At 45.8% G+C, this 20,424-nt stretch overlaps 1 protein-coding gene across 1 annotated transcript in view; it reads left to right on the top strand.

Moving 5' to 3' along the window:
- Nucleotides 1-16,613: 16,613 nt before the first annotated feature.
- Nucleotides 16,614-20,424, top strand: part of MIPEP (mitochondrial intermediate peptidase) — a 123,733-nt gene continuing 119,922 nt past the window's right edge. Inside the window, exons 1-2 of the mRNA XM_069759123.1 lie at nt 16,614-16,833; nt 17,769-17,942. Of these exons, the coding sequence (XP_069615224.1) occupies nt 16,699-16,833; nt 17,769-17,942 (309 nt within the window). The 5' untranslated portion in view covers nt 16,614-16,698. The remainder of the gene's footprint in view (nt 16,834-17,768; nt 17,943-20,424) is intronic.

Below are 20,424 nucleotides of genomic sequence, written 5' to 3'. Positions count from 1 at the left end.
ACTCAACCTTCCATTAAAACAGCACTCTGTGAAAAGCCAGCTTCTTTAGAAATGACCTTTTGTGGCTTACCCTCCTTGTGGAGTGTGTCAATAACTGCCTTCTGGACATTTGTCAAGTCAGCTGTCTTCCCCATGATTGTGGCGCCTACTGAAAGAGACTAAGGGACCTTTTTAAATGCTTAGGAAGCTTTTGCAGGTGTTTTTGTTAATTATTCTAATTTACTGAGATAATGACTTTTGGGTTTTCATTGACTGTAAGCCATAATCATCAACATTAACAAAAATAAACACTTGAAATAGATCACTCTGTTTGTAATGACTATCTAATATATGAGTTTCACTTTTTGTATTGAAGAACTGAAACATTTTGATGATATTCTAATTTTGTGAGATGCACCTACCCAGCAGGAAGTTAAAACCAGTACCAGTAGAAGGGCAGAACATTGTGCAAAATAATAATAATAATAATATTTTTTTATTTATATAGCGCCAACATATTCCGCAGCACTTTACAATAAGCGGGGACATGTACAGACAATAAATTCAGTACAAGTTAAGACAATTTAATCAGTGACATTAGGGGTGAGGTCCCTGCTCGCAAGCTTACAATCTACAAGGAAATGGGGAGACACAATAGGTGAAAAGTGCTTGTTATTTCAGGTCTGGCAATTATAATAAATAGGAATTTTCATATAAAGCTGCTTGATCCGGTCATCAGCCCGTGTGTTTAAGTGCAATAGCAAAGTATCGAGTGCAGTTATCATGTCCATGGAGGGTGTGGAGACAGATGAATAGTAGGGTGCAGATTCAGAATAATATTTGGAAGGAGGGAACAGAGAAAAGTTAGTTTACTGAGTAGTTGATTTGGTAGGCTTGTTTGAAGAGATGGGTTTTCAAAGCGCGCTTGAATAGGTCGGGGCTAGGTATCAGTCTGATCGTCTGGGGAAGTGCATTCCAGAGAGCTGGCGCAGCACGAGAGAAGTCTTGGAGACGGAGGTGCGAGGTTCAGATTACAGGGGATGTTAGTCTTAGGACCTGACTTAAGACTTAAGTCATTTGTAGAACGGAGGGCACGTTTAGGGCGATAGACAGAGATGAGAGACGAGATATAAGGCGGTGCAGAACTGTTGAGAGCTTTGTGGGTGAGAGAGATGAGTTTATACTGGACCCTGTAGCGAATGGGTAGCCAGTGTAATGACTGGCACAAGATGGAGGCATCGGTGAAGCGGCTGGACAGAAATATGACCCTGGCTGCCACATTCAAGATGGACTGGAGAGGAGATAGTTTGGTAAGAGGGAGACCGATCAGAAGAGAGTTGCAGAAGTCCAGACGAGAATGAATAAGAGCGACAGTAAGAGTCTTAGCAGTTTCAAAAGTGAGAAAAGGTCGGATTCTGGAGATGTTTTTAAGATGCAGGTGACATGAGTGAGTGAGTGATCTGATATAGGGAGTAAAGAAAAGTTTGGTGTCGAATATGACACCAAGCATGCTGCTTGGGAGTTATGGTTGAACCCTCCAGGGTAATTTCGATGTAGGGTAGAGTGAGGTTAGTAGAAGGGAGAAACACAAGAAGTTCCATTTTGGAGAGATTTAGTTTCAGGTAGAGGGAGGACATGATGTTAGAGACAGCAGACAGACAATCCTTGGTATTTTGAATTAGGGTAGGGGTGATGTCAGGGGAAGAAGTGTATAATTGGGTGTCATCAGCATAGAGATGATACTGGAACCGAAATCTGCTGATTGTTTGTCCAATAGGGGCCGTGTAAAGAGAGAAGAGGAGGGGGCCTAGGACTGAGCCCTGCGGAACCCCGATAGTAAGGGGACGAGGAGAGGAAGAGGAGCCAGCAAAAGATACAGTGAAGGGGCAGTCAGAGAGGTAGGAGGAGAACCAGGAGAGGGCTGTGTCCTTGAGGCCTATGGAGCGGGGCATAGTGAGAAGGAGCTGGTGATCCACAGTGTCAAATGCGGCAGAGAGATCCAGGAGAATCAGCAGAGAGCAATGACCTTTGGATTTGGCTGTTACTAGATCATTAGAAACTTTAGTGAGGGCAGTTTTAGTGGAGTGTAAAGAGCGGAAACCAGATTGTAAGGGGTCGAGAAGAGAGTTATCCGACAGATAGCGGATTAAATGGGAGTGGACCAAGCGTTCCAGGAGTTTAGAGATGAAGGAAAAGTTAGAGACAGGTCTGTAGTTAGCAGTGCAGTTCTGGTCCAGGGATGGCTTTTTAAGTAAAGGGGTTATGATAGCATGTTTAAATGAGGAGGGAAAGATACCTGAAGAGAGAGGTTAAATATTTTAGTCAGGTGAGTGGTGACCACTGGTGAGAGAGACTGCAGGAGATGTGAAGGAATGGGGTCACTGTTGCAGGTTGTAGGCCGAGCAGAAGTGAGGAGCTTGGAAACTTCTTCTTCTGAAACAAGCTCAAAGATGTCTAGTGAGCTTGAGGTGCGGCAGGGAAGGGGATCCAGGCACTGAGGAGATTGGGCTGAGATATCCTGATGGATGTGGTTGATTTTTTCTAGGAAATTGGTGGCCAGATCCTCACCGCTGAGGTTGGTAATGGGGGCCTGTAATTTAGGTTTCAGGAGGGAGTTTAAGGTTTCAAAAAGTCGTTTTGGGTTGTTGGATAGTGAGGTGATGAGGGTGGTGAAGTAGGATTATTTGGCCAGATAAAGGGCAAAGTAATAGGTTTTGAGCATGAACTTATAGTGGATGAAGTCTTCTGCTAAGAGAGATTTTCTCCACTGCCGCTCTGCACACCTTGAGCAACGCTGAAGAAAGCGTGTTTGCATAGTGTGCCAGGGCTGCCGTTGTCTGTGTCGGGTATTTCTGCGTATACAAGGTGCTGCTTCATCTAGGGCATTCTTCAGTGTATTATTGAAGTGTGACAATGCTAAGTCTGGACAGGAGAGGGAGGAGATGGGGCTAAAGGTGTGCTGGGTATTAATGGTACGTGTATTCCGATAAGTGTGGTAAGTGGGGGTGTCCTGGGTGAGGAGACAATTCTTGACAGAGAAGGAAAGAAGGTTGTGGTCCTAGAGCGGGAGAGGGGAGTTAGTAAAGTCGTGCAGTGATCCGGGACGGCAGAAAACCAGGTCCAGAGTATTCCCGTCCTCATGTGTAGGAGAATTAGTAAACTGTAAGAGGCCGAATGAAGAAGTTAGAGAAAGAAAATGAGAGGCAGATTGGGAGAGAGGATCATTGATGGGGATGTTAAAGTCTCCCGTGATGAGGGTGGGGATGTCACAGGATAGAAAGTGAGTAAGCCAGGTGGCAAAGTGGTCTAGAAACAGGCGGGAGGAGCCTAGAGGGTGATAAACAACCGCCACTCACAAGGAGAAGGACTTAAAGAGTCTGACGGCGTGGACTTCAAAGGAAAGAAATGTAAGTGAGGGAACCGGGGGATGACCTGGAAAGCACATTGTGATGAAAGGAGCAAACCAACACTTCCACCCTGTCTGTTTGCAAAAGCAAAGACACTGGTGTATCTTCAGACGAGGCTTATTCAATCGCGGTATACGAGTTACCAGGTTCTCAGTAAATCGTCTCTCCCTTCCATTTACTGAAAACAAAGTACACTTGGGTACTGTCCTTGTCAGGGCAGGAGTCATTGCAGAGGGCACAACAGGGCAGATTGAGGGATACCTCGACAAAATAAGTCTCGACTGAAGAAATTCCGATGCCCATCTGTATATGTATTGGGTGAGATCCACACTTTTTTTTCTTATTTCTTTCCTTACACTTTATTACAAAGGCATATATGTATCTGTGTTTCATTCCAATCAGTAATATTCAGGTATCGGTGAATTGAAATTCCAGCTTATTGACATGGAGCGTTGAGTGTCAATTATAGTATCCTGATATTATACGGGGACCTTTTGGATATGTATCTAGTTTTTCAAAGTTTAAAGTAATGCATATTAATTGGCTATTTAGGTATATACTGAGGCGGTCACCTTGTTATACATTAAGCAAGGGATATTGTTTGCTATATACTTCATGAAAGACGACTGATGAGGAAACCACTATCAAAAGCAAATCATAAAAGAAGTGAGAATGGAATTTGACAATATGCATATTGACAAGCCACAAAGCTTTTGGGAGAATGTACTTTGGACAGACGAGGCAAAACTGGAGCATTTTGGCAAGTCAGCCCTATGTTCACAGGTGCACTTGAATCATGGAAATAAAATAACACTGTACCTACTGTGAAACATGAAGGTGGTTCGGTGATGTTTTGGAGTTGCTTTGCTGCATCTAGCACAGCTTGTCTTGAGTCTGTGCAGGGTACAATGAAATCTCAAGACTATGTAACGTGGTTTGGGGTGGCAGCCATGGGTGAGGTGCTAGCCTTCCACGCCCCGGAACGCTACAGAATAATGGGATCCTGACTCGGTGTGTATGTACAGTCGTGCTTCCATTGTAGACATCTCCCAGGGCAGCTCTGCCACGCTATGCGCACCACCAATACTCTTTGACCCCACAATAAGGAAACCACACCAGCTTGTTAAAACAAAGTCCTTTTTACGGAAAACCAACCTTATATACAGAGAGTAACAAGAGATGAGCTCAGCATGTTCGTCTGTACAATAGAGTGGAAAATTCCCTTTTATTATGGACAGCGTCACAGTTGGTGACATAACCTGTAATTCTGCAGTAATTTTTAAGTTGAGGACCTCCATTCTTTCCCAGTAGAGCGCCACCTAAAGCTTATCATTGTGACATCTATACTGCAGATAACCTTCTTGAGAACCATGTAATGATGTGCCCCAGCCTTGCTGACGCTGTTTCTGACCGCAGCTTCCAAGGTCTGGCCAACACTAAAATATTCCCAAATGTCTCTTACAGACCTTCCTAGGAGTTTCTTGCTGTAGGTTCCCCGACTTGCCTGCTTATCCCCATCACGATCGATTACACAAACTGTACCGAAAAACATAAAAATAGTACCTTCCCTGTTGGGTGCAATACGCCTAAGAAAACCAACTTGTATCCTATAGTGTATACACCAAAGAATCCAGGGAAGTAGGTGAAAAAAAGGGAGGTTTATTCGCCAAGACATCTCACCAATATTGGTGGGCTCAGCCAATGGTTAGTAATGATAATGTCAGGGGAGATAACCTCCCAGACATCCATGTTAGATTTCGCATTGTTGATCCTTTTGTTCTCAGAGCGATAAGCCACCAGAAGAGTTTGGCAGTGACTCTCCTATAGAGGATACAGGAGCTCTCAGCAGAGCAAGTGCTCTTGTGTGTGTGAACGTTGATGAAACAATTGGCCAAACTATTGTTTGCACAATAACTATTGTATATGGGGGGCTTAATGTTCACAAAAATGTCTTCTTGGCTTATTTTATCACTTTTCTATTGAGATGTTAACTTGACCCCAGGTAGAGAGTCTCTTAAGTGATACACATCAGCAATGTTAATAACAGCAAATCACAGCCAGCAAAAATCATTCTGACATCTACCGCAAATAGTGGCTGATCATGTGGCCCCCACCCAGAAGATGCAGATACAGATGAATGCCCCCACCCAGAGGATGCAGATACAGATGAATGCCATGGTGGAACAGGGAGCCGTCAGCTTTGAGGGTCCTTTTACTGTATGTGAGGGCCATCATACTGTGGGAGGGTATCATACAGTGAGTGTGGAGCATTTTGGTTGGCATCGTTCTCTATGGGGGCCATGAAAGGGTTATCGTAGTGGGCGACAAAACTAAGGGGCTTCAATAGGGGCAAAATTATTGTATAAATGTAGCAATACATGTCACTCTCCCTGTATTTAAAAGTTAGGAGGTATACCCATTTTTGACAGCACATATATTCTATGACACAGCTCCTCCTCTGAAGAACATATGTATATATATTATTTTATTGAGTGGGGGGGGCAATTAGGACTTTTGCTATGACGCTTAATGATTTCTATGTACACGCTTGATCACGATCTACAAGAGTATGGCCGTCATATGTATACTTTCTAGCTGGAGACAATCCCTGAGAACAGGAGATACATTTCTTTCACTTTTGGTTTTCTGGCGCTGCTCTATGTCCTGATTGGATGGTGAGTGTGTGGCGCTATGATGTTGGCAGATATGCAACAGATACAGACTTAGGCTACGTTCACATTTGCTTTGAGGAGGGCTGCGGATAGCTGTGTACTTCCTCCGTGATGCTCCGCCTACTTCTGTATGCGTCCTGCATTTCCCTGCACAAGCGAAGAGAAAAGAAAGGACTAACCAAAAGGCTCGCACAACCATATACAATATGAAATACAAAAAATGTTTATTCAAAACACCACAGCACAAAAGATAAAAACATTAAAAACACAATATCCTGTATAAATCACCCACATATAATTATATATACCAGTAGGAATTAAATTCAAATAGCTGTATCACAGATATCGTATAATGGACTAAGTTAGGCACCAGGTATAATACCTCAGATATCGTGGCGGCTAAATCGAAAGCCCACATAAATACATAAATACATAATAACTCCGCTGTACAGAAAAACCCCCTAAATAGAGTCTGGATGAATAGGTAAATATCAACGAGGTGTAAACCTATACAGACCTAGAGGGTGACAAAACGTCAAGTTGTAAGTCAGTTAATTGGCGGAGGAGCTAAACCGTCACCCATACCTCAATCAACCATGGGGTCCTACAAAAGAGTCCAAGCCTACATGTCCGGCATGTGAATACACAAAAGTGGGGTGAAAAGAAGACGCCCCACGCGTATCGCCGCCGCAGCGGCTTCGTCAGGGGAAGTGAGCATAATGATGATAAGAACCTACATTTATACTAACCTAAGATCATCCGGAGTGCCCTCAGCTGGGCTGCCGCCATGCGAGAGGCGGAAGTGGAGAGGCGCACGCTGACCGCAGAGAAGCGGAGTAAGTAGCCGGAAGTATACAGAGTCTCCATGGAGATGAGCGGCGTCTGCGCACAGCCGACTCAATACTGAGTCGCATTGCGCAAGCGTCGAGGGGAACATATCCAAGCCCAGGGAGATGGGCCAGACAGATCGAGGACGGGGGAAGAAGGAGCGAGGGGGGGGGGGGGGGGGGAGGAAGCGAACGGAAAAAGGAGCCGTAGCACCTACATGGGAAGTTTGACGACTGAGAAGAAAGCCCGAAAGGGCAATCCGGCTATAAAGCAAGTGGGGCACCTAAGAAATAAAACAAGATTAAACAGGAGATACATCCTAAGGAATTTTATATATATGCATATATGGATACAGCAACATATAGATATGAGACATAATCATGCCGGACATGTAGGCTTGGACTCTTTTGTAGGACCCCATGGTTGATTGAGGTATGGGTGACGGTTTAGCTCCTCCGCCAATTAACTGACTTACAACTTGACGTTTTGTCACCCTCTAGGTCTGTATAGGTTTACACCTCGTTGATATTTACCTATTCATCCAGACTCTATTTAGGGGGTTTTTCTGTACAGCGGAGTTATTATGTATTTATGTATTTATGTGGGCTTTCGATTTAGCCGCCACGATATCTGAGGTATTATACCTGGTGCCTAACTTAGTCCATTATACGATATCTGTGATACAGCTATTTGAATTTAATTCCTACTGGTATATATAATTATATGTGGGTGATTTATACAGGATATTGTGTTTTTAATGTTTTTATCTTTTGTGCTGTGGTGTTTTGAATAAACATTTTTTGTATTTCATATTGTATATGGTTGTGCGAGCCTTTTGGTTAGTCCTTTCTTTTCTCTTCGCTTGTTCAGGTTATATACCATTGGACTTGGCTCTGCACGCCTTGTAGTATTTTCTGTATACGGCTTGAGTGCACCCTTCTCCTTATTATACTACTGCATTTCCCTGCATACCTATCTGTAATATTGGGTACGCAGGGACATGCGTTGTATGCGGATGTGTCTGCATGTGGCGATTTGACGTGTGCGCTGACCGCACGGAAACGCAAAATTGGATATTCTAGGATTTTACTACCTTTTAATACTTTATTCCCTCATTACAATCTACCAGCAAACTCTCAATACCTGCAAATTTGACACTTTATGCATTTTCATTTTTTCAACCTTCAAAGTCTCTTTCCCCACTCTTTTCCAAAAATTGTGTATAGCAGGTTAACTAAAAGTCTTATATTGGACATCTATCAGATATTACCTAACCCTTGTCCAGATGATCACCCGAAGAACCCCTACATGAGTAATCTCTTCCACCTTGTGTTTGGCAACCGATATGGAGTAATGCAGCCAAACCATCAACATGTTATATTTACGAGGAAAAAAATAACAATTTACTCATGTTTTGGCATCATACACCCTCCCTCCGGCATAACCTTAATCCCGCAGTCCCTAATTGTTTTTGGAGCTGTGGAAATTCAGAAGGTGATCTACTCCATTTGTCTTGGTCTTGCCCAAATCTTCAAAGCTTCTGGGAAACTGTTAAGTCCCTTATTTATAATGTTACTGGCCTTCAGATTCCTTTGGATCCAAAATTCTATCTACTTAATATTTTGCCATTTCAACTAGGTCATAAAATTAATCAACTTCTATTGCACAGGACAATGGCTGCTAGGCGTCTGATGGTCTGTAAGTGGAAGTCGACCCAACCTCCATCTATGAGTGACCCTCAGCTACGAATACAAGAAGTTAGAAGTATTGAATACCTTACAGTTTTATTAAATAATACTAATCAGGGTTTTGAAGTAGCATGGACTCAATGAGACACATACTGGGTTCAAAGAGACTCTTAATGAACGTAGTTGCAAAAGGTGATATAGGTCAGATAGGTCGCGTACACTTGTGTCTCTTTCCACCGTTTCGCAGCCCATCTTACCCTTATGTGTCAATTTCTTATCATGTCACTGTACTTGTTCATGCAATATGTTAAGATAAAGACTCAAGTGCGTTTAGTCTATTTCTTATAGATGATAATTTTATTGGTTAATAGAAAAAGTACACACTATCATTAGTTAACCTATATACTTGTGGATGGCTTTTTCTTTCTTCTCATATGTAATAATTTTTATAAATTTTTCATAAAGTTATAAAAAAAATCAAAATTTCCCCCCAAATGTTCTTTTAGTCATTTTTTTATTTTCACAAGGGCAACAGAAGAAAATAGATGGTAAAATGTGTTGTGCAATTTCTCCTGAGTATGCCAATACTCTATATGTGGGGAAAAACTAGCGCATGGCAGGGCTCAGAGGGGAAGGAGCCCCATTTGACTTTTTGAACACAAAAATGGCTGGAATCGAGAGCGGATGCCATGTCAGATAAGGAAAGCCCCCGATGTGACTGAACAGTGGAAACCCCCCACAAGTGATCCCACTTTGAAAACTAGACCACTCAAGGAACTTATCTAGATGTGTGGTGAGCAACTTGAACCCCAAGGTGCTTCACAGAACTTTACAACATAGAGCTATGAAAATAAAAAATATCTAATTTTTCTCCACAAAAATGTTCTTTTAGCTCCAATTTTTTTTATTTTCACAGGGGTAACAGGAGAAAATGAACCCCAAAATTTGTTGTGAAATTTCACCTGAGTACGCCGATACCTCATATGTGGGGAAGAACTTCTATTTTGGCTCACGGCAAGGCTCGGAAAAGGAGTGATGTTTTGGAACGTAGACTTTGATCTAACGGTCGCATTTGGAGACACCCGGATGTGCCTAAACAATGGAAACACCCCATAAGTGACACTATATTGCAAGTGATCTAGTGTTTTCCTGGTATATGAATTTTATAATGTAGTGACATAATGTAAGTTGTGTAGAGTGCATCAGGTTGGTATACATGAGTTGTGTAGAGTGCATCAGGTTGGTATATGTGACTTGTGTAGTGCATCGGGTTGGTATACGTGACTTGTGTAGAGTGCATCAGGTTGGTATACGTGTTGTGGATGGCCTCAAATTGTTTACGGGACATAGCCACGCGGAACATTGGGGTGTTATACATAACATCAACACTCCAATATTGCCGAACTTCTGGCTTCTTCACTAACCCCACGTGAAGAACAAGACCTTAAAACGTCCTAGTTTCTACTGCTTCTACAGGGGTCCAGTTACAAAATGGCGAAGTTGAGTTTTGGCCCAAAATCTGTTGAGCGTACAAATTTGTCTTGGCCACCATTAGGTTTACAAAATCCTCATAGAAAAAGACTTTGAAAAAGTCAATTCCTATGAGGCTGTAGTGTCAAATTTGATTCCTGATTGCGACACAAATTCGGGAAAGTAATTCGGCAGGAGGAAGGGGTGAGGTCGACGCGGAGTCACTAATGGTGGGCGCTGGTTCATTTTCGGTCTGGGTCATCTGGGTGGCCATTAGGTATTACTTGAGGAAAAGGAGGATGAGGATGAAAAATAAAGGAAGATGGGATCCTCTTTCTATTAGTGTTAGAGGCAAGGAAAGCACATGCCTCCTCCGCTGAATACCGTGATTGGGACAAGCGGGACATTTTTTCACGTATGTGGTGTTCATGTGTATACAAAATTTTATTCAGGTGTGTGTGTATGGTGTAAACGTTTTTTTTATTTAGAAGAAAAAAAAAATCTAGAAAGATAAAAATAAAATAAAGAATTTAAAAATTTGGTTAAACAAAAGCTTACTAATTGGACGTCGGTAAAAAAAAAAATCACTGAGCGCTCACAACTATCTGACACTAACCCTAACTACATTGCTCAATTAATAAAGGGAATACTAAAATCCCACATCCTAGATATCATTGAATAAACTATTCCACTTGTAAATCTTTATTCACTACATAGTTGAAAGCGTTGAGAACAATAAAACATAAAAATTATCAATGTAAATCAAAATTAATATCCCTTGGAGGTCTGGATTTGGAAAGATACTCCAAATCAAAGTGGAAAATCAAATTACAGGCTGATCCAACTTCAGTGGAAATGCCTCAAAACAAGGAAATGATGCTCAGTAGTGTATGTGTGCCTCCACGTGCCTATATGACCTCCCTACAAAGCCTGGGCATACTCCTGATGCAGATGGTCTCCTGAGGGCTCCCCTCCCAGACCTGAATTAAAGCATCCGCCAACTCCTGGACAGTCTGTGGTGCAATGTGACTTGGATGGTGCGAGACATGATGTCCCAGATGTGTTCAATCGGATTCAGGTCTGGGGAACGGGCGGGCCAGTCCAAAGCTTCAATACCTTCATCTTGCAGGAACTGCTGACACACTTCAGCCACTTGAGGTCTGGCATTGTCCTGCATTAGGAGGAACCCAGGGCCAACCGCACCAGCATATGGTCTCACAAGGGGTCTGAGGATCTCATCTCGGTACCTAATGGCAGTCAGGCTACCTCTGGCGAGCACATGGAGGGCTGTGCGGCCCTCCAAAGAAATGCCACCCCTCACCATTACTGACCCACTGTCAAACCGGTCATGCTGAAGGATGTTGCAGGCAGCAGATCGCTCTCCACGGTGTCTCCAGACTCTGTCATGTCTGTCACGTGCTCAGTGTGAACCTGCTGTCATCTGTGAAGAGCACAGGGCGCCAGTGGCGATTTTGCCAATCCTGGTGTTCTGTGGCAAATGCCAAGTGCCCTGCACGATGTTGGGCTGTGAGCATAACCCCCATCTGTGGACGTCGGGCACTCAGACCATCCTCATGGAGTCGGTTTCTAACCGTTTGTGCAGACACATGCACATTTGTGGCCTGCTGGATGTCATTTTGCTGGGCTCTGGCAGTGCTCCTCCTGTTCCTCCTTGCACAAAGGCTGAGGTAGCGGTCCTGCTGCTGGGTTGTTGCCCTCCTACAGCCCCCTCCACATCTCCTGGTGTACTGACCTGTCTCCTTGTAGTGCCTCCAGCCTCTGGACACTACGCTGACAGAGCAAACCTTGCCACAGCTCGCATTGATGTGCCATCCTGGAGGAGCTGCACTACCTGAGCCACTTGTGTGGGTTGTAGAGTCCATCTCATGCTACCACGAGTGTGAAAGCACAACCAACATTCAAGTGACCAAACTATCAGCCAGAAAGCATTGGTACTGAGATGTGGTCTGTGGTCCCTACCTGCAGAACCACTCCTTTATTGAGGGTGTCTTGATAATTGCCAATAATTTCCATCTGTTGTCTATTCTATTTGCACAACAGCATGTGACATTGTCAGTGTTGCTTCCTAAGTGGACAGTTTGATTTCACAGAAGTTTGATTTACTTGGAGTTATATTCTGTTGTTTACGTGTTCCCTTTATTTTTTGAGCAGTGTATATTAAATTACAGGCCAGCGAGCCTTACTTCTATACCAGGAAAGATTTCTGAACAAATTATTAAACAGCATGTATGTAAATACCGTATTTTAATAATAATAATAATAATCTTTATTTTTATATAGCGCTAACATATTCCGCAGCGCTTTACAGTTTTGCACATTATCATCGCTGTCCCCGTTGGGGCTCACAATCTAAATTGTCTATCAGTATGTCTTTGGAATTGGTATTTTCTGGTGTATAAGACGAATGGGCGTATAAGACGACCCCCAACTTTTCCATATAAAATATGGAGTTTGGGATATTCCCGCCGTATAAGACGGGGGTCTTCTTATACGCCCAATCGTCTGAAACGGCGTGTGCGGTGCGCATGGTTCCCAGGATCTGAAGGAGAGGAAACTCTCCTTCAGCGACTGCGACGTCGTCGCAGGTTCTACGGTCAATGCATCCTTAGGAACGGAGGCTGCCGCTTGCACCGCTGAGAGCCGGGGGCCACCGGAGGGTAAGTATATCGATATTTTTTATTTTTATTCTTTACATGAATATGGATCCCAGGGCCTGAAGGAGTCTCCTCTCCTCCAGACCCTGGGAACCATCCAGGATCGCTCCCTGCACACGCCATACCTGGCATATAAGACGACCCCTAACTTTTGAGACGATTTTCAGGGGTTAAAAAGTCGTCTTATACGCCAGAAAATACAGTACTTGGATAAAAATATAGTAATTAACCAGAGCCAGCATGGGTTTGTAGCAAACAAGTCATTCCAAAGTAATCTAATGCATAGGATAATCAAGCCTATTCTAGAGCCATCATGTCTGCTTACCCATCGTCAGTCAGGACCTCTGTCACCCACATCAAAGCCCCTGATGCGTTTCGCATACCTGCTTTCTCGAAGGGCCCAAAAAATGGACAAAGACAAAAAAAGTTCTTAAAAAAGCAAGCAAGAGTGCCGATCAGTAATTGGATGCAAGGGCATGAAAAAACTGCCAAAAATCGAGCGATCAAGTACTGATCAGCTCTAAGCGGCAGAGGGGAGGGTGGTGTAGGAGAAAAGGGGAATTTTATTGCTGAAATGGTTGTGCAACGACAAGCCCTGATGCCCTCCTGTCACATTCAGCAGACGTCTCAATGTGATCACTGGCGCTCGGTCAAGGTGACGCATTTTAGCTAGGACATATCCATACATCCAAAGTTGGGAAGGGGTTAAAACACTCATAGGGGCCTGGTCCTTTAGGCCACTGGGATTTAGCCTCCTCAGTCCTTTCCTCAGCCATCCTCTAATCATCCCCTCAGCCTTCTACTCTCTCCAGCCCTCTACTCTCCTCGGCCCCCTGCTCTCCTCAGCCCTCCACTCTCCTCTCACCTCAGTCCCTTACTCTCCTCAGCCCTCCAGTCTGCCCTCTCCTCAGCCCTCTCTTCTCCTCAGTCCCTTACTCTCCTCTGCCCTCTCCTCTCCCGAGTTCCCTCCTCAGCCCTCTCTTCTCCTCAGTCCCTTACTCTCCTCAGCCCTCCACTCTCCTCTCACCTCAGTCCCTTACTCTCCTCAGCCCTCCACTCTGCCCTCTCTTCTCCTCAGCCCTCTCTTCTCCTCAATCCCTTACTCTCCTCTGCCCTCTCTTCTCCTCAGTCCCTTACTCTCCTCAGCCCTCCTCTCAGCCCTCTCCTCTCCCGAGTCCCCTCCTCAGCCCTCTCTTCTCCTCAATCCCTTACTATCCTCAGCCCTCTCTTCTCCTCAGCCCTCCACTGTCCTCTCCTCTCCCGAGTCCTCTCCTCAGCCCTCCCCTCTCCTGAGTCCTCTCCTCTCCTCAGTCCTCTCTTCTCCTCAGCCGTCCACTCTGCCCTCTCCTCAGCCGTCCACTCTGCCCTCTCCTCTCCTCAGCCGTCCACTCTGCCCTCTCCTCTCCTCAGCCGTCCACTCTGCCCTCTCCTCTCCTCAGCGTCCACTCTGCCCTCTCCTCTCCTCAGCCCTCCACTCTGCCCTCTCCTCTCTTCAGCCCTCCACTCAGCCCTCTCCTCTCCTCAGCCCTCCACTCTGTCCTCTCCTCAGCCCTCTCCTCTCCCGAGTCCTCTCCTCAGCCCTCCACTCTGTCCTCTCCTCTGAGTCCTCTCTTCTCCTCAGCCCTCCACTTTGTCCTTTCCTCTGAGTCCTCTCCTCTCCTCAGCCGTCCACTCTGCCCTCTCCTCAGCCCTCCACTCTGCCCTCTCCTCAGCCGTCCACTCTGCCCTCTCCTCAGCCGTCCACTCTGCCCTCTCCTCTCCTCAGTCGTCCACTCTGCCCTCTCCTCTCCTCAGCGTCCACTCTGCCCTCTCCTCTCCTCAGCCCTCCACTCTGCCCTCTCCTCTCTTCAGCCCTCCACTCAGCCCTCTCCTCTCCCGAGTCCTCTCCTCAGCCCTCCACTCTGTCCTCTCCTCTGAGTCCTCTCCTCAGCCCTCTCCTCTCCCGAGTCCTCTCCTCAGCCCTCCACTCTGTCCTCTCCTCTGAGTCCTCTCTTCTCCTCAGCCCTCCACTCTGTCCTCTCCTCTGAGTCCTCTCCTCTCCTCAGCCGTCCACTCTGCCCTCTCCTCTCCTCAGCCGTCCACTCTGCCCTCTCCTCTCCTCAGCCGTCCACTCTGCCCTCTCCTCTCCTCAGCCCTCCACTCTGCCCTCTCCTCAGCCCTCCACTCAGCCCTCTCCTCTCCCGAGTCCTCTCCTCAGCCATCCACTCTGTCCTCTCCTCTGAGTCCTCTCCTCTCCTCAGCCCTCTCCTCTCCCGAGTCCTCTCCTCAGCCCTCCACTCTGTCCTCTCCTCTGAGTCCTCTCTTCTCCTCAGCCCTCCACTCTGTCATCTCCTCTGAGTCCTCTCCTCTCCTCAGCCGTCCACTCTGCCCTCTCCTCTCCTCAGCGTCCACTCTGCCCTCTCCTCTCCTCAGCCCTCCACTCTGCCCTCTCCTCTCTTCAGCCCTCCACTCAGCCCTCTCCTCTCCTCAGCCCTCCACTCTGTCCTCTCCTCAGCCCTCTCCTCTCCCGAGTCCTCTCCTCAGCCCTCCACTCTGTCCTCTCCTCTGAGTCCTCTCTTCTCCTCAGCCCTCCACTCTGTCCTCTCCTCTGAGTCCTCTCCTCTCCTCAGCCGTCCACTCTGCCCTCTCCTCTCCTCAGCCGTCCACTCTGCCCTCTCCTCTCCTCAGCCGTCCACTCTGCCCTCTCCTCTCCTCAGCCCTCCACTCTGCCCTCTCCTCAGCCCTCCACTCAGCCCTCTCCTCTCCCGAGTCCTCTCCTCAGCCATCCACTCTGTCCTCTCCTCTGAGTCCTCTCCTCTCCTCAGCCCTCTCCTCTCCCGAGTCCTCTCCTCAGCCCTCCACTCTGTCCTCTCCTCCGAGTCCTCTCTTCTCCTCAGCCCTCCACTCTGTCATCTCCTCTGAGTCCTCTCCTCTCCTCAGCCATCCACTCTGCCCTCTCCTCTCCTCAGCGTCCACTCTGCCCTCTCCTCAGCCGTCCACTCTGCCCTCTGCTCTCCTCAGCCCTCCACTCAGTCCTCTCCTCTGAGTCCTCTCTTCTCCTCAGCCCTCCACTCTGTCCTCTCCTCAGCCCTCCACTCTGTCCTCTCCTCTGAGTCCTCTCTTCTCCTCAGCCTTCCACTCTGTCCTCTCCTCTGAGTCCTCTCCTCTCCTCAGCCCTCCACTCTGTCCTCTCCTCTGAGTCCTCTCTTCTCCTCAGTCCTCCACTCTGTCCTCTCCTCTGAGTCCTCTCTTCTCCTCAGCCTTCCACTCTGTCCTCTCCTCTGAGTCCTCTCCTCTCCTCAGCCCTCCACTCTGTCCTCTCCTCTGAGTCCTCTCCTCTCCTCAGCCCTCCACTCTGTCCTCTCCTCTGAGTCCTTTCTTCTCCTCAGCCTTCCACTCTGTCCTCTCCTCTGAGTCCTCTCTTCTCCTCAGCCTTCCACTCTGTCCTCTCCTCTGAGTCCTCTCTTCTCCTCAGCCCTCCACTCTGTCCTCTCCTCTGAGTCCTCTCTTCTCCTCAGCCTTCCACTCTGTCCTCTCCTCTGAGTCCTCTCTTCTCCTCAGCCCTCCACTCTGTCCTCTCCTCTGAGTCCTCTCTTCTCCTCAGCCTTCCACTCTGTCCTCTCCTCTGAGTCCTCTCCTCTCCTCAGCCCTCCACTCTGCCCTCTCCTCTCCCGAGTCCTCTCCTCAGCTCTCCACTCTCTCCTCTCCCGAGTCCTCTCCTCTCCTCAGCCCTCCACTCTGCCCTCTCCTCTCCCGAGTCCTCTCCTCAGCTCTCCACTCTCTCCTCTCCCGAGTCCTCTCCTCTCCTTAGCCTCCTCCTCAGCTGCACACTGCTCCGCTTCGCTTCCTGGTACCGGGTCTGCTCTAGCCTGCGCAGTGAGCTCCGCTGGAGTGAGGAGGCCCCGCCCCTTCCGGTGACCTCATCCCCTCGCAGTATCCCCTCCATTCCAGCCTGTACCGTCAGTCCAGCTGCGGTCGGTGCCGGGTGCCGCTCCTCGCCATGCTGTCCCTGCGGCGGCTCCTGCGCTCCCTGCACCGGCCCGTGTGTCGCTCGGTCAGCACCGGCTGGTCTCCTGTCGGGGCCGCTTTCAATGTGAAGCAGCAGAGGAGGTTGGACGTGTTCGGGAAGAACACGGTGAGCGGCTGTGAGCAGCCTGGCCGGCCAGCACTGACACGTGACTGCTGACATATCGCGCTGTGTCGTGACAGCACCACAACAGCCCGGGTCAGGGCTCATTACCGGGGCTGGAGGCTTTATCTTTTTAAGAGTTAATTTACATTTTTAGAAAAAAAAATAAAAAGGCATGTCGGGGTATAATTATAAAACCGCTGTAATGTTACATTTCATTTATTCATACAGCTTATCTTTATAAAAATTATATTTGTATTTATAATTTATCAATTTTTTAACTTTCCCCCTTGGACCCCCATAGGACGGGGGCTTTGCCATCTTTTAAGATGGTCCACGTTACAAAATAAACCCTCATCACGGCTCCGTCAATGGAGAAATCAACACAAAGGCAAAGAAAAATAAATATATATACATGAGTTTGGCATTGCCGTATTTGCATCGCACATTAATCTTGCAGAGACTTGGAAAAAAAAATGATTTGTTTTTCCTTACACTACTTTTTACATTATTGTGATAAAGGTGGAAATCAAACTACGACTCGTTCCCCAAGAAAACGTACGGAAAAAATAAAATGAAAGAAGGGGTGTAAAAAAAAAAAAAGTTCAGAAATGACATTTGGTGGGGTTACGTGGCTTAAACCTCAGTGTATATGGCCTATAATGGACACTATATAGGGGTCTCGCGTCTCTACGGGGTCTGGTAGATCTGAGGCATCCGTTGTATTATATAGAAATTAGAATGACGACATCGTACCGCGACTATCTCATTACGTCACCATGCGTGCCCGATGAGCGCAGTAGTAGGTGATAGTTGGCGATTTGGTATTCGTCCTTCTAGGTCGCGGTTTTACAACCCCACAGATGCGCGTGTTCATCATTTCTACCCTCCCCCCCCCCCCCCCCCCTGACGTATAACGCTGCCGGTCTTCTATCCCGCAGGGTCTGTTCGGGGTCCCGGAACTGAGTTCTCCGGAGGGATTTCGGGTCGTTCAGGATATTGCCCTGAGAATAACAGAGTCCCTAGTGGACAAAGTGTGTACTACACCTCCGAGTGCCGAGACCGTCAAGATGTTTGACCAAATGAGCGACGAGCTGTGCAAAGTCGCCGACTTGGTGAGAATTAAAACTTAAAGGGGTTGTTCAACTTTGGAGGCCAATTTTTTTTTTTTTAAATTCTTTTAATGCATTTATTTGGGGATAAAAAATAAATCATTAAATTATCAGCACCTTTTCTCCTTTGATATTCTCTGCTTCACTGGCTGCAGATTGAGTTAAATGAGAATCCAGTTTGTAGCTCTCTTATGTCTTTTTGGGAGCGCTTTTCCGCTGATTTTTGACCATAGACTATATTAAAGTAGAATATGCAAGGACCAAGCAGCCTATAAAAGCCAAATGGTGAAACATTTTTAATGAAATTCAATTGCAAACGTGATTTTTAGCCCCAAATACATGCAATAAAGTAAAACAAAAAAAGTCCCCGAAGGTGGACAACTTTTTTTGTTGGGTCCTTATGTTGCAGTGAAGAAATTTTCCAAAAATTCAAAAGTTATTTTTTTTTTAGATTTTCTGCCTCCTTTTTTTTTTTTAACCTGGTTCAGATGACTGTAGGTAAATTTTTCCGTCCTTCATCCAGTAAAAAAATAATTTTTTCATCCATATGGGATTTTATGTGTCATCCATATGTCCAGTTTTACATCCATATGGCATCTTTTTTTTGTTTCCCTTTTTTTCCCATCCATGATGGTTATGTGGGTTTTCTCCCAAGAACAGGTCAGAGAATTGCATTTTACAATTGTTTTACATGCAAAACTACTCCAAAAACTTACATTGGTCAGTGTGCTGTCATCCATTGTGAATACAGACCACACGTGGACGTAAAATACCCCCATCTGAACAAGCTCTTTCTTCAAGGAACTCAAAGGGAATGGGGCTCATGTTAAAGGGGTAGTTTATTACTAGAATAACTCTGACGTTCCAGCTGGGTCTCCTGGGGTGCAGGCATAGTAGCTCTGGTATGGACGATTTTACATTGGGGAATATAATATTTAAGAAAGGGTTTTCCTAGAAGTGGACATCCTTTTTATAGTCTCGGTCAAAGATCCCTGCCAAAGGGAGTCACACTGAGCCCACCACATTGTTATCTTTTTGTCATGAACAGCTCTCTGCTGCCTCCTATCGTCAGGGCAGTTACGCAATTTATTTATTAATGGAAGACCCTATGTCTATACCCCAGTACGGTCACTGCCAGCTCCTCAATAACAAAAGTAACTACTCGTTGCCACCACCAATCATTAACAGGCTGATTGGACTTTCATGAGTGCGGTTTACGGAACAAAAGGAAGCAGAACTATTACATTTTATATATAATCCATAAAGATAGGCAGTGTTTATAAAACATATACAAAAGATTTTACAAAGGGGACAAAACAATACAGCATGTACGGTTATAAAAATAAAAGAATTAGCAAAAGGATATAACTAAACCTGACATCACTAAAATGGCTTCAGTTTTATGGAGGGAAGCGCTCCTTATGAAAAGTAAACGTGGATCAAGCCTATACAGCGATGTAACTTCTGGCATTGAACACAGATCATACTTTGCTTTGACTTTTTATTATCTCTTAACCCTGCTGTTCTGTTGGTCAAAAATGACCGACTTTGAACTTCAATATTCTTTAAAATATTCAACATGCGGCTCTGAAACCCGTGGCCGACCGACCCATCCTCATTTAAGTCAATCAACCACAAGTTTCAGAACCGCATCTTGAACACCCCAAAAAATACCAAAGTTCAAAATAGGTCTCCCCAGACCGAACAGAACAGCAGGGTTAAGTTACACCACAAACCTACCCTTGATGACCTCACGGGGGGCCAGTTGTGGGATTTCCTCAGCTCTTCAGGATTTTATAGAAATTCCCAACTTCCATGATATCTCCGCCCCTGGATCTCACAGGTAGGAGATTTAACCGTCATCTTTCCTATTCTAATTTTATATTTACTTAGAGACCAAAGATGACAGGTGTAGCCTCGTCTTACAAGGCCATTATTCAGTTGGAGGGATTTTGGTCATTGCATAGCGACGTGAAACCTTTCTTTGCATTCGCCACTTCATCACGTTTCCGAAAATATGACTTTCCTATCTGTTAGATCAAAACAGTTTGTACAAACCTCCATTCTTTGTTTCTAATAAGCAGAGAAAGGACACTGATCCTTATGTTTCTCCTAAGTCTTATCTCCGTTGTAAATCTGCTTCTCCACTTTCTGGTCTCACATCTGTTAGCCATTAGGAGTTTCCTTAAGGAAAAGGAGGAGGTCCGCTACATAGGGTGTAATTTGGAGACAACTTGTAGAGTCCAAGTTCTTTCTCTCATCTTCTGCAAGAATTTAAATTTTCTTTATGTCAGTATTGCTAATACAAACTTATTTTATGTCTGTATGCAAAACAAATAGCCCACGGACCAATGCAAGTCAATGGGGTAATTCACATAGGTATTTTTGTGCACAAGACTAATGGTCAACATGTAAACAAAAATCCCATTATGCTCTACTGTGATCCATTTTTCAGATCCGACTAGTCCATTAATCTGAAACTTAA

This window comes from Ranitomeya imitator, chromosome 3 (assembly GCF_032444005.1).
Source record: "Ranitomeya imitator isolate aRanImi1 chromosome 3, aRanImi1.pri, whole genome shotgun sequence".
In the NCBI taxonomy this organism is placed as follows: Eukaryota; Metazoa; Chordata; class Amphibia; order Anura; family Dendrobatidae; genus Ranitomeya; species Ranitomeya imitator.
Note: the sequence above shows the minus strand (reverse complement) of the source record. Positions and strands in the feature narration are given on the sequence as shown.